Source organism: Brassica napus, chromosome C3, assembly GCF_020379485.1.
Source record: "Brassica napus cultivar Da-Ae chromosome C3, Da-Ae, whole genome shotgun sequence".
Classification (NCBI taxonomy): Eukaryota; Viridiplantae; Streptophyta; class Magnoliopsida; order Brassicales; family Brassicaceae; genus Brassica; species Brassica napus.
In genome coordinates this window covers 23,953,420-23,966,153 of record NC_063446.1, presented here as the reverse complement: position 1 = coordinate 23,966,153, position 12,734 = coordinate 23,953,420, and the positions used below count along the sequence as shown (strand labels likewise).

At 34.7% G+C, this 12,734-nt stretch overlaps 2 protein-coding genes across 2 annotated transcripts; both read right to left on the bottom strand.

Annotated features, from left to right (window-relative positions):
• Positions 1 to 880: 880 nt before the first annotated feature.
• Positions 881 to 4,286, bottom strand: LOC106388858 (shaggy-related protein kinase gamma). Its single transcript, XM_013829030.2, has 12 exons — positions 3,871 to 4,286; positions 3,402 to 3,582; positions 3,234 to 3,326; positions 2,743 to 2,802; positions 2,381 to 2,653; positions 2,172 to 2,303; positions 1,951 to 2,091; positions 1,825 to 1,875; positions 1,642 to 1,737; positions 1,467 to 1,550; positions 1,282 to 1,384; positions 881 to 1,188 (listed from the first exon to the last, which is right to left on the bottom strand). Exons 2-12 carry the CDS (start codon positions 3,516 to 3,518, stop codon positions 1,106 to 1,108), a joined length of 1,233 nt encoding a protein of 410 aa, XP_013684484.1. The 5' UTR covers positions 3,519 to 3,582; positions 3,871 to 4,286; the 3' UTR covers positions 881 to 1,105.
• Positions 4,287 to 7,278: 2,992 nt separating this feature from the next.
• On the bottom strand, positions 7,279 to 8,239 carry LOC111203983 (transcription factor bHLH150-like). Its single transcript, XM_048750114.1, has one exon. The coding sequence runs from the start codon at positions 7,980 to 7,982 to the stop codon at positions 7,416 to 7,418; it is 567 nt and encodes a 188-aa protein (XP_048606071.1). The 5' UTR covers positions 7,983 to 8,239; the 3' UTR covers positions 7,279 to 7,415.
• Positions 8,240 to 12,734: the final 4,495 nt, after the last annotated feature.

Here is a 12,734-nt window from a genome sequence, read left to right as displayed (position 1 = left end):
CTGAAAAGAAACGAATATAAAGCATAATTATGCACCCAAAAATAAAAGCGAATCCATATTCTAGTAAAATATCGCCAAACTGTGGAATTTTGTTTTTAAAATATTTTCTTTTTTTTTAGCCCTAAGGCATAGCAGAGTTGGAATTACATAGTGCTGATTTTGCCAGTTTATCAGCAGTAGAGTTTAGAGATCTAGGGATAAAGGAGAAATGCAATGAAGAAAACAGAGAAGATAGAGACTCGATGTCCAATGTTAATCCATAGATTTCCACCGGGTGTTGCTTCGAGTTGAGTGCTTTGATAAACACCTGGTTATCTGAGCGGATGCAGATTTTAATGTAGTGGAACGTCCTTGCATGTAAAAGAGCTTAACAAATGTCCTTAAAAAAATATATAAAAAAAAAAAAGAGCTTAACGAATGTCTTAAAAATATCATAAACCTATGTTTTACTTATTGAAATTTGGATTTTAAGTTTAAGAGAGTACGTCTTAGCATCAGTTATACAAATTAATAGAGAAAATTTACAAAAAATCTTCAACACAGTGCAAAAGCAAAACAGTTATGTGTGGATATTTACACAGCCGTGAAGAAAAATCTATTGTCTTAATCCTCATAAAACAATTAGATTTGTTAAGCCGTCTTGTAATATTTTCTGTAATATATACTAAGCAGCGTTAAAAAAATATGTTTTACGTAGCATGGAACTCATATGATTGAAGACACGTTAATTGGCTTTAGATGGCACGATGTTTTGATGAATTAAGCGACTTGGCATGATGTGCTCATGTCAGAGACAGCAGCGTCCAAAACGACATGTAGCATGTTATGCTATGAGATGACAACTCCAGGTATGTATGGTCAGAACAAGTTGGGAAGATAATGAGACAGAAAACAACAAACTCTTTTAAAAAAAATCTTTGTTCACTTTTACAAGATCATAACCCCCACAATAATTCACTCTTTCCCTACTCATTCATTATAACAAACAAAAGGGTTACAAAATCATCATACTGAGATTGAATAATAGTAACAAAACAGAGAAGATAATGAATATCTTGGACTCTTCCCTCTCTAGTTTTCGTGTTTGCAGATAACAACAGATAAATCATAAACCGAGCCATGGACACTGCTTCCTCGCATGTTCAGGTACTAACCTAGCCACCATCTCCACTGGCACACCTTTAAGCTCTGCTTTCACGCAACACATTAAAAAAAAAAACCATGAGTTGAAGTCACTTGTATCCTTTTTTGAGGTAACACTTTGAAGAATATGGTTAGTACCATGAGGCTTGAAGTTGAATAGTGGTGGAAGGAAACGTCCATTAGGCAACCGTGCATTCGGATCTCTAAGCTCGTCAAAGAACGGGTGGACCAATGCATCAAGCTAATAGGCAAGAACATAAGATAAATAAACAAGAGATGTTGCAAGAACGAAGGAAAAGTGAGAGAAAGTTGCAAACACTAACAGCTGAGCAACGGAGATTAGGAGAGTATTGAAGAAGCCTTGAGACCAAATCAACAGCTTCCGGAGGCATCCTCTTGTGGAAAATCTAGTCAACGATTAATATTCCAGTTAACAGCTAGTCAAAGAAGGCAATGAACTAGTTAAGTTTGATGTTTTTGCATGAAAAAACAAACTACCTTATGCCATGGATGAGCTTTAATCTGAGGGAACTTGAACTCAGTGTAATTGGGGTTCATGCATTTGATCTCTTCCCTTGTTGGTGTTCCCAAAACCTACTCAATACATGAACAAAGTCAAGTACATAATCATTACACAACAGAGAAGTTACTAAAGTGATATCAGTACAAAGGTTATTATACCTTTATGATCTCTACAAGCTGATCAACACCACTCTCACCAGGGAACAATGGCTGTCATAAACAAAAAAAGAACAGATTAGGACTTGAAACAGACCAAAGATGTTTTTGGTTTGAAATTTTTATTACCTGTCCGAGAAGAAGCTCAGCGAGAACACAACCTGTAGACCAGACATCAATGGCTGTAGTATACTCAGTTGCTCCAAAAATAAGCTCAGGTGCTCTATAATACCTTGAGCATATATATGAAATGTTTGGCTCTCCTCTAACCTGTTCCAAGAATCAAGAATTGGTCAATAAATAGATTCAAATAGAGAGAGAGAGAGAGAGAGTATCATCAACAAACTCACCAATACTTTAGCACTTCCAAAATCACAAAGCTTCACTTGATGTGTGTGTGGATTCACCAACAAGTTCTGAGGCTTTATGTCACGATGACACACGCCAATACAACGGTGAATGTAGGCTAAGGACCTAAATATCTGCCAAGAGATATACAAGACTCTTAAGAGAAGACCAGCAAGGAGATGAGACAAGTCTTTGAGATTGATATCTCTACCTGATAGGTGTAGAGTTTGACGTAGACGATAGGCATGCGTTGGTTAAGTTTGTTGTAGTGTTTGATAACTCTGTGAACTGTCTCAGGAACGTATTCGAGGACCAAGTTGAGGTAAAGCTCGTCTTTCTCGGTTGTTGAGAAGAAGCAGTGTTTTAAAGAGACTACGTTTGGATGGTCGAGTAGCCTCATTGTTTGTAGCTCACGGTTCTTGTACCTTCGGTCTTGCAAAACTTTCTTTATCGCTACAGTTTCTCCTGTCTCTAAACATTTCGCCTGTAAGAGAAAAAAAATGATCACATAAGTGGCAAAGACATGGTTTGATAGAGAAGAGGAGGAACAAAAACTCAAAAATCAAAACTCACTTGGAAGACAACGCCGAAGGAGCCATGTCCAACAACTCTCTCTGCCATGTAACTGATTGTCTGCAATTTTAGCATCCCAAGAACATTTCACTTAGCTATTGCAAATACTACTCAGGGCCGGTCTTGAGTATAGACTGGTGAAACATTGGACTATTGTCCCCAATTTTTTTTTTCTTTTAAAGTATATATATAAAGGCTCCAAATTTATAACAAAAAATTATATAAACTCTTACTAAATTGTCTATAGCCCCTAAAATCTCACCACCAGCCCAGAGTATATTCGATTCACTTAGCTAATGCAAATACACTTAGGCTGGTGAAGCATTGGTTTATGACCCCCAATTTTTTTAAAAAAAATTACATATATAAAGGCCCCAAAAATTTTTTAAAAAATTTATATAAACTACTAAATTGTCTATAGTCCTCTTAAAATCTCAGGACCGATACACTTGAATCGGTTTACAAAGGATGGGTTTTGCGCAGACACAAACCTGCTTTGGTTGGCCATTTCTTCCACCTATAGTAGTAACTATTATATGACCAGTCTCTGTGACATTTCCGTTTACTATTGTAGCTTCCATTTCCTGGTGAGATCATCAATCAAGTCAGTTTTAACAGAAACAACGTAAACAGAATCTGATACAAAAAAAGAAACATACTTTATCATCTTGAATTTTCATGTGATTCATCTCTTCAGGTAATCTATCAACATCAGCAGTAACGTTTCCGTTAGAATCTCTAACCGCGGCACTAGGCTCTACGCCCACCGTGGCCATTAGAAACTTTTTTAAAAAAGAAGAAGATTCTTCCTTTGTCTTCAAATCTTGATCAGATCAAATCCTGCAGCAAAGAGAAGAGGGTACTCAATCAACAGAGCTAATCTCAAGACTCATCTGGGAGCTAATCAACATGCAAAGTTCTGATTTTTAACGTGATAATGGAAACAACAATCACCTAAAAATCAGGATCTAGCAAAAAAAAAATTAAGGGAAATATTTGATGGAAAAGGGATAAATCCATAAAAATACCACAAAAAGACAGAAACTTTCAACTCAGACAACACGCAGACAATCAAATTCAAACTCATCTTTGGACATATCTACCGATCTATACAGCTTAGAGACGTACCAGAGACAACCCATAAATTTGAGATCCACAGGGAAGAAAGGAAGATGGGTTGATGATGAATTCTCTCCTCTCTCTCTCTCTCTCTCTCTCTCTCTCTCTCTCTCTCTCTCTCTCTCTCTCTCTCTCTCTCTCTCTCTCTCTTCTCTCCTCTCTCTTCCTTTTTTCAGTTTGGTCTGAATGATAATAATTTTGTAAGAATAAAAACGGAAGCTCTGTGGCTGGGCTTTTTAATGAGGGCAGCAATGCTATAATGCGCTGGTGACAGTCATATCTTAAAAATCAAATCAAATCCAAAAATAAAAAAAATCAACTAATAAAAACTAAAAAGATAAGAAGACATCGGAGTTAGTAATAAATTGGAGTTTGAAAGTACATCGGGTTTAGTTTTTCCTTTTTGACCATTCAAACTTCTTTTGCCACCACTCTTCTAATCTAATTACCTGTATTTATATTAATGCAACCTACTAAAAACGTTGATCTTCTCTATTTCTTTTTAAAAAATAGATTGTGATTAGTTGGAGTGACATACTTACAAAGATAACCCTAAATAATGCTAGCTGGTTTTAATCTAAGGAATCAAGATTTAAACTACTTCATTTTGCATAAGTTTAGTGGTACATTATTATTTTTATTTTAATAGCTGATCCTTTTTTATTGCTAGCTTTTTTAGAAAAAGGAGTCAAACTCCTCGTGACAAAGTTGATAAAGCTAAATTGACTAAATTGCACTAATTCTTTTATTATTTTTATTTCTTTTATAGATGTACAATAATTAGTTCATAAATGCCATACAATTGTCTGCTAGTATAAAATTAAGAGAACCTAGTTTAACAACCAACAGCTATAAATATAATGGCATTTTCCAGCCAAGTATATAGTTTATAATTGTGGTTTTAGTTTAAATCTAAGAACCGAATCATATAATTAAAATGGATGGGACATTTTGAAATTTTGGACAAAGCTGGTGAAGGTGGGGTCGGTGAGAAAACGACAAAGTAGGAGTAGTTTGGCTGTTTTCTGTTTACTATTACATCCATGAATACGCATATATAATGGATATATCGGAATATGCCAAAGAGTTTACAGGTTGAACCGGGACCATATGTCAAACGTGTCGGAGACGCAAGAAAAAACTAAAGCAGAAGAAAATAAAATTTTCAAATTTATCAGCGTCAGCGACCACTTTATAGGAATGGGAAAACATATCTGCCGTCGGTGGACGGGCCACCGGAAAGTAACATGTTTAAATTGGGCTTTGTAGTGGGCTTGTGAAATAATGTTTAAATCTATGATCAGGCCGAAAGTATGAACCTCTAGCAAACAAGTTATTTTAGTAGTAAAGCCCATCATGAGAGAGGGTCAGTCCAACATAGTGCTCAAACAGGTTACGGTTATGGAAACCTAGAGCTGACACTGATGCCTTGATCGAGTCACTATGTTGAACACTAGAGATGCCATTAACCTGGTCACCTTGTAACTTTTGAACACTTAATCCGCGGGGCGACGATAGAGTTATGATTGATATTTGAAATATCCCCATGACAGTGTGGACTTTAGCTGCATATAGATATAATAGATATGTGACCATTGGATTCAAGAACTTGATAAGTCAGCAATTTTGACTGTAGAGAAGCTGTAAACTCCAAAAGGCAGCCGTCATTGGTTTTGGTCGGCAGCGTCTGAGGTCCAATGTCATGGTAAACAAAAAGACAAATGCTAGATCATGTCCACAAGTTCTGACGGGTCGATTTGTAAGTGTCAACGCGTATACACTGAGAAATTAGAATGCCATTTAATTTGCCGATGCTAAGAAAATGACCACTCCATAACGGAAGAGCCATTTTTGGCATTGGTATATGAAGAATGTGTGATCCAAGATATGGCAACATTTCAAGGAGTTTCCTGAGTTTTTTGGTTACCAAATATAAATAAAAAGTTTTTCATAATCGAGAATAGAATCAACTATTTTGGACCCGAATTGATATTTACCATCTAATTTTTTTTGGGACCAAAATGTGACATGCCTAGCATTCGCCGAGACATATGTCAACAATAATATGCAAGCAAGTACTTTGGGTTTTTTTTTAGCGTTTTTCTCGAGACTTGGCTTGAGTTGCATGTATCGTAGCATCTCGGCCGGATTAGAGCCTGGCTAATCCTTATTTAGAATGTTATAGAATCACAAGGATAATTATAAACAAAAGGTGTAGGAGGTCAGAAAGTGGTGGGTGGTCCTTGAGCCTTGAAGGAATCAAAGAAGACATCTCACACTTGACCCCAATTATCATGCCACCTTCTCGTCTCCATCCATTTTCGTTGTCATCTCTTTTTTTCTTGAGGTTTTACTCTTCAAACGTGTCACCTCTTTAATGGCAAAATCTCATCTTGTATTTTTCAGTTGCGTTTTTTAAATGTGATCTATTTTCCGTATTTGTAGCCATAAAACGTTTTTATGACGTCAAAATTTTTCTTCAAACATTAAACCGTATTCGAACTCGCGTCAGCATAACCACATCATATTTTCTAACATGTTGATCTGTCATCATTTAGAGTACTGTCAAATATTATAGCCTCTTCAATTTCTATACATATCCAACATTAATGTAATCATGTTCTTTTTAACTATCAAATATTGTACTTCAGTTCATATGATCAAGATTGATATATTCTTCTCCAATCAGCTGACGTTCAGACAATAGACGTAACTTTAATCTCTACATAAATTTCATCATGTACACAACTCTAGTTAGAAAAGAATGTAATCTGGATACATATGTATAAGGACAAAGTATGATAAATGCACTCAATTTGTTTTTTTTTTTTTTGAAAAAGGCTTAATGCACTCAATTTGTTTCACAAAGTTGTTTAGATGTAGGACACACGAAAGTTTTTTTTTTAACTTTTTATCATTTTATATGAATATTATTTCCTCACATGAAAATAAAATCTGTTCGAGAAGAAACTAAATTCAGATAAAGAGATTTCACATGCGACGCACTCTGAACAAAAGAGTCGGACCGTAGGGTCTGCATGCACATGCCTCTCGTGTATATTTTAAACTTTATTTTAATTTCAGTTTTTGGCATATAGCTTAGAATATCAAATTTATATTTTCTTAACAAATATATTGAAATTTGCGCAGGGTGAATGGGCCATTGATTTTATAAATTCCGATTTAGAAGTTGGACATATAAACTAGACAGTAGACACACATAATTTGTCCTTACACATTTAAATATTTATTATACTCTAATGTCAATTATTTTAAGGTTAGCATTGAGACAAATGGTTGTATTGGAAGTTAACTATCTGATAATTACTTGTCTATTAATATTTGAGACACTATGATGTCCAAAATTTGTAAAAAAAAATATTTACAACTAAAACTTATGAAATAACACCAAAACACTTCGAACGACAAACAACAAAACAATTTCATTGCAAACAATTGATTAAAAATATTCGGATTATAATTTTTTAAAATAATTGTGTTACAAAAAAAAAAATTGTAAAATAATTAATCAAAACAAATATTACACACATTGGCTATAACGCCGAGCCGAGTTTATCAGACGGCTGAAACTCAGACAGTATCTTGGATAGAGCTGTCATGGCTCGGACTTGCATTTCCAACGCACCTATGTAATCGGCCGTCTCGTCCAAAAGCTCCGGTAACGCCGTTCTCCGGCAGCCAGGCACCAACCCACCTAGAACTCTGACCCGAGTTCTCACCGGCGACAACTTCCAACTCCTTCCTCCGTCTCCCCTGGCCGTAGACACCGGCTTTGTATTCTTGTGCCGGTACAGACCATTCCCGAGTGGACTCACCAAAATGGCTCTGCTCCACCGAGTAGTACCACGAGCCGTAGCTGCAAGCATTTTGTTGGCCGTGTCTCGGACCGTTGTGCTCCGCCGTGAACGCCGGAGAGCGTTGTAAAGCTTTAAGGAATAAACCTTCTGAGCCGCCGTGGCTCTCCATCTCCAACTAAGATGCCTCGCTGGAGCTTCTGAACTTCTTCTTGATCGACTAAGCCTGAGAAAAGGGATTGTTTCAGTTCCTTCTACGTCTAGCGACGTTGAAGGATTCGCTGCACTACCCTGTTCAGAAGACATTCACAAGAGCTCTAAAGAACACTAACTAAACGATTATGTCGAGAAATGTGATTTTATGTTGATAATTCAGAGTAACTGGAGGGATCTCTATATATAAACATTTGGGAGATGCCATTCTTAATGCAACTATTTTCTATATTTTATTTGTTTATTTTTTTTGTAACATATTTTTTTTGTTTATAGTTCTTGTCTTTTTCGATTAAATACCATTATGTATATTTTTTTTTTCTTGAATAATAGACATCCCGATTCACTTTGGCCACTAATGATTCACCAGGTGACTGCAAAAATCAGTTTCCTAAAATAAAATTATGCATTTTAAGGTTTGAAACTTGATTTCTCCATTTCAAAGAGATGTATGCTTTGGAGTTTTCATTCATATGAAAAAACATCTTAAATATGATTATTAATACATTATTTTGTGATTAATTATTTCGTACAACCTATATCCAAACAAAATTTAAGAAATACAATTAATTTTTTGTAAGTTTACAATTTACCATTGTTACCTAATAAAAAATATATTAAAGATATAAAATATATCTTTTAAAACATAATTAATTTTGAAAATGATGGAATAACTAAAAGGAACAAAAATATCTTCTTTTTTAGCGTGACGGCCAACAAAAATATATATCTTCAATATGATATTTTCAATATATTTTGATAGATATTTTACACAAAGGCTGGAATTTAGGCTTTTTACATACCTATTTATGATGGTGAGCGGCGTAAATTTATGTTATGACCTTGATTTGTTTGATTTGTAGGTTTTTAATTCCCCTATATATTATTTGTGAAACATTACAACTTCTTTTTGTAGCCACGTGTCATCACTATGATGATTCTTAGAATTATTAGAGAAATATGTTGGTTCATCTAATTATATAATAAGCTTTTTATTAAACTAACCATAAATTCATTATTAATATCATTTATTATTTCTTTAAATAAAGATTTCGGAATTGCCTAATGTGGCTAAAGTATATATGACAATTAATGATTTTGAATAATAAAGATCTGATAAAAAAAATAATGTAACTTATCAAATTTGTTTAATTTTAAACTATTAAAATAATTTTAAAAAATCACAATAACCATATTATAAAAATTTAGATTTTTCTGTATATGTTATATTTTGAATTTTAAAAAACGACTATAAATTACTAAAACTGTTAAAAGTCTCACATTCAAATTTTACGATCCATGGTTTAAAATTTTTGTTATGACAAAATACAAATGATTACAAAATCATATAAGTAAAAGTCTAATTCAATTAATCATTAAGATTTAAAATATATATGTATATATATCATTCTAAATTAAACTATAAACCATATTGAATAAATAAATATTTTAGTTTCAAAATTTATTTTAAATAATTTTTTTTGATAAAAGTTTTGAGCTAACATGATAATTTTTTTTAAAATTATAAATTACTAAAATTATTAATCCCACAATGAAAATTTTGTTATCAATAATTTAAAGTTTTTGCTATTAAAGATACACATGATAAAAATAACATATGAGTAGAAAGCATCATTTAATAGATATTAATATTAAAAATATACTATGTATGTTAATATCATTTAAATTTAATTACATATCCTATCAAATTTTTTAAAAAATTGTTTGGATTAATAAAATTGATTTATACGTCCGCACCAATTTAACTATATATGTAATAGTTATTGACTTTTAATTATTCAATATATATTTAATATTTCATAATATGTAAGAACATAAAATACATACAATAATATACATATATATAATATTTATCCCGCGCGTTAGTACTAAAATAACAAAATTGTGGACGGTGTAATAATGTGGAGGGCAATGATTGGTGGTAATATAACCAATAGATAGAACGCATAGCTATAAAACAAAATTTAACATAAAGAAACAAGAAAAACTAATGAGCTTTTAAGGAAAGGGAAAATTACCAAAATATGACTTACAACTTGATTTCAAATGCAAAAGTAAACCCAAACTTGAATCAAATGCAAAAGTAACCTAAAAGACTATTGAAATTACAACCAGTCCCTTGTGAACAAACAAAAAAATCGAAAATTTTTTACGTTTCTAACCCCCGTAAGTCGTCTGTCCAGACGACTTTACCTAAAAGGCTACTGGAAAGTCGTCTGGACTAGTTCTACTAAGAAATAATTTAACAATTTTGTAAAAAATATTTTGATAAGTGAAAAATTGAAATCATGTAATTGAAATAATGTAATTAACATATGTTTTAGGAGATATAAATTAAGATATAACAAAAGTTAATTGTTTTCAATATAAATGAGTGAAAGTAGTGAGTCATGACATTCTTTGGTTTAGGTTTTGCCAACATATGTTGTAGTATTGTATGTGTTCTTAGCGTTAGATTTTGGAATGCATAAATTATTTTTTGAAAACTTTAAAATTTACCTAAGTGTGTTTATTTCTGTGTATAGTAAACACTATTTAAGTATAACTACGGGTTTATAACGTGGTTAGTTAGTTAATTTAGTCAATTTAGTTTAGGGGTTAAATTTAGGGTCTGGGGCGACTTACTAGTAAGTCGTCCAAACCGGACCGAACCTTTAATTTCACAATGTACTTTAAAACCTAACCGGATTATTTACCGGACATATATAAGGTGTTTTTTTTATTCATTGTTTCGCGAAATTCAGAAAACCCTAACGCCGTTTCTCTCAAAGGAGATTTCGAAGGCGATTTCCATCGATTCTCTCTAATCCATCGTTCTCACCGCCGGTTATCTCTCTACCGTTATCACTGTTGTTCTCACCACCGTTCTCACAGTCGGTTCCTCTATATAAGATCTGAGAGGAAACCCTAGCGCGCATTCTCTCAGAGGCGTCTCGTTGAACTCCGCCGCCGGTAAGTTATATCTCTTAGTGTCGAGTGATTGATTGAGGAAAAGATGAACATAAAACGTTGTCTCTATCAATTTATACACTTATTCTTTTTTCACGTCTATTTTTGCAGATATATAACCGCTATGTCGAAGGCAACTATATCTTCTCCGAATTTCCAGGTCTGCTTTAAAATGTTCTACTGGAAGTCTTGGAAGACTTATAATTAAGTCGTCTGCAAAGTCTTAATTATAACTCTTTCAGCTGGAAAACTTGCGAGACGACTTAATTATAAGTCTTTGATTGTTTTGAGATGGTTGACTTAATTATGTCTTTGATTGTTTTGAGATGGTTGTCTTTGATTGTTTTGCATGAAAAAAAAGTGGATATACCAGAACTCTCCCGTAGGATACATACATTAGGGGAAGAGCCCCCCGCAGTGCATAGCATTTTGTATCACACTTGTTGGACGTTGCATACTGCTTTAAAGAAAGCTCTTCATGATGACGAATATGAAGAGCTGAAGGAGTCGAAGTTGGGAGTTTTCATCAAGTTCCAAGAGCTGGGATTTGATTGGGCTTCAAGGCTGGTTCACTACATGCTCGGTTTTCCAGCTGGACATAAAGAAGAAATATGAGCAGTGAAGTCTCGTTGGTCCAGAACCTTTGAGGTTTTCAATGTTAGAGTTTGAAAACCTCACTGGTCTAAACTGCGAGTACATCGAGGACCTTGAGAGACCTCACTGTGTTGTTACAAAGGAGTTGACTTCTTTCTAGGAGATGTTGGGAGTTCATGTCGAAGCTGGGCCGTCTACTCAGGAGATAATAGCAGCATTTGAGAGATGCGAAGGGTGGTCTCGGGATGATCGCAAGCGGCTCGCGTATCTTGCCATCTTCACTGGATACATTGAAGGGAGAAAATATTCAACCCCTACACGGATTACTCTGGCAAGGCTAGTGATGGAGCTAGAACGGTTTGAGAATTATCCATGGGGGAGAGTCGCGTTTAAGGTGCTGATGGACTCTGTGAAGGGCAGAAATATTTCGGGTTGTTACACTATTAATGGGTTTGCGCAAGCTCTCCAGGTCTGGGTGTACACAGCTCTGCCGGAATTGGGTGCTAATTATGGTAATCCTCTCCCAAACAATCCGTCTCCACCGATACTGGCTTACAAGGGTCGCAAAGGACACAAACAGTTTAAAGAGGTTATCCTCAGTCAGGTATTTACTGCAATCTGAACGACTTCGCAGAAAACTTATAATTAAGTCGTATGATAAGTCTTCCAACTGGACGACTTAGTGGAAAACTGATAATTAAGTCATCTGAAAAGTCTTCCAGCTGGATGACTTAATAGAAGACTTATAATTAAGTAGTCTGGGAAGACTATCCAGACTACTTAATTATAAGTCTTCTACTAAGTCTTCCAGCTGGAAGACTTTCCAGATGGAAGACTTTCCAGACGACTTAATTATAAGTCGACTGTGAAGTCTTTTCTTTCCATCTTTCTTAATCTGTCAAATATCTAAGTTCATATCTTCTATTTACTGCAGACTAGGGTGATCAACTTTGTTCAGAAAGACATTGGTGAAATGTTTCCAAAATGGGAGTTTTATGTTGAGGACACGCCCGCGGAGAACATAATTAAACTCATGTTTGTAAAGAAACCGTGGAAGTGGACCATGGATTGATGGGAAGTCACCGGTACTTGGGTTAATACAAAGCCGGCGGTTGTGAGTCCAGCGAAGAAAAAGGTAGTGAGGGAATACAGTCCAAGACCTCGGAAGAAAGCTCGTAAAGAGGCTAGTGAAGAGGCAGCTGCAGTGACTAGTGAAGAGGCAGCTGCAGAGGCTAGTGAAGAGGTTCATACGACTGTTGGTGGGTTGATCAAAGAGGATAT

Coding starts and splice junctions, on each gene's coding strand:
- LOC106388858 (XM_013829030.2), bottom strand. CDS start 3,518: ATGGCCACGGTGGGCGTAGAGCCTAGTGCCGCGGTTAGAGATTCTAAC. Junction 3,327..3,401: donor TGAAAATTCAAGATGATAAA/GTATGTTTCTTT, acceptor TGATCTCACCAG/GAAATGGAAGCTACAATAGT. Junction 2,803..3,233: donor GAAATGGCCAACCAAAGCAG/GTTTGTGTCTGC, acceptor CTAAAATTGCAG/ACAATCAGTTACATGGCAGA.
- LOC111203983 (XM_048750114.1), bottom strand. CDS start 7,982: ATGTCTTCTGAACAGGGTAGTGCAGCGAATCCTTCAACGTCGCTAGAC.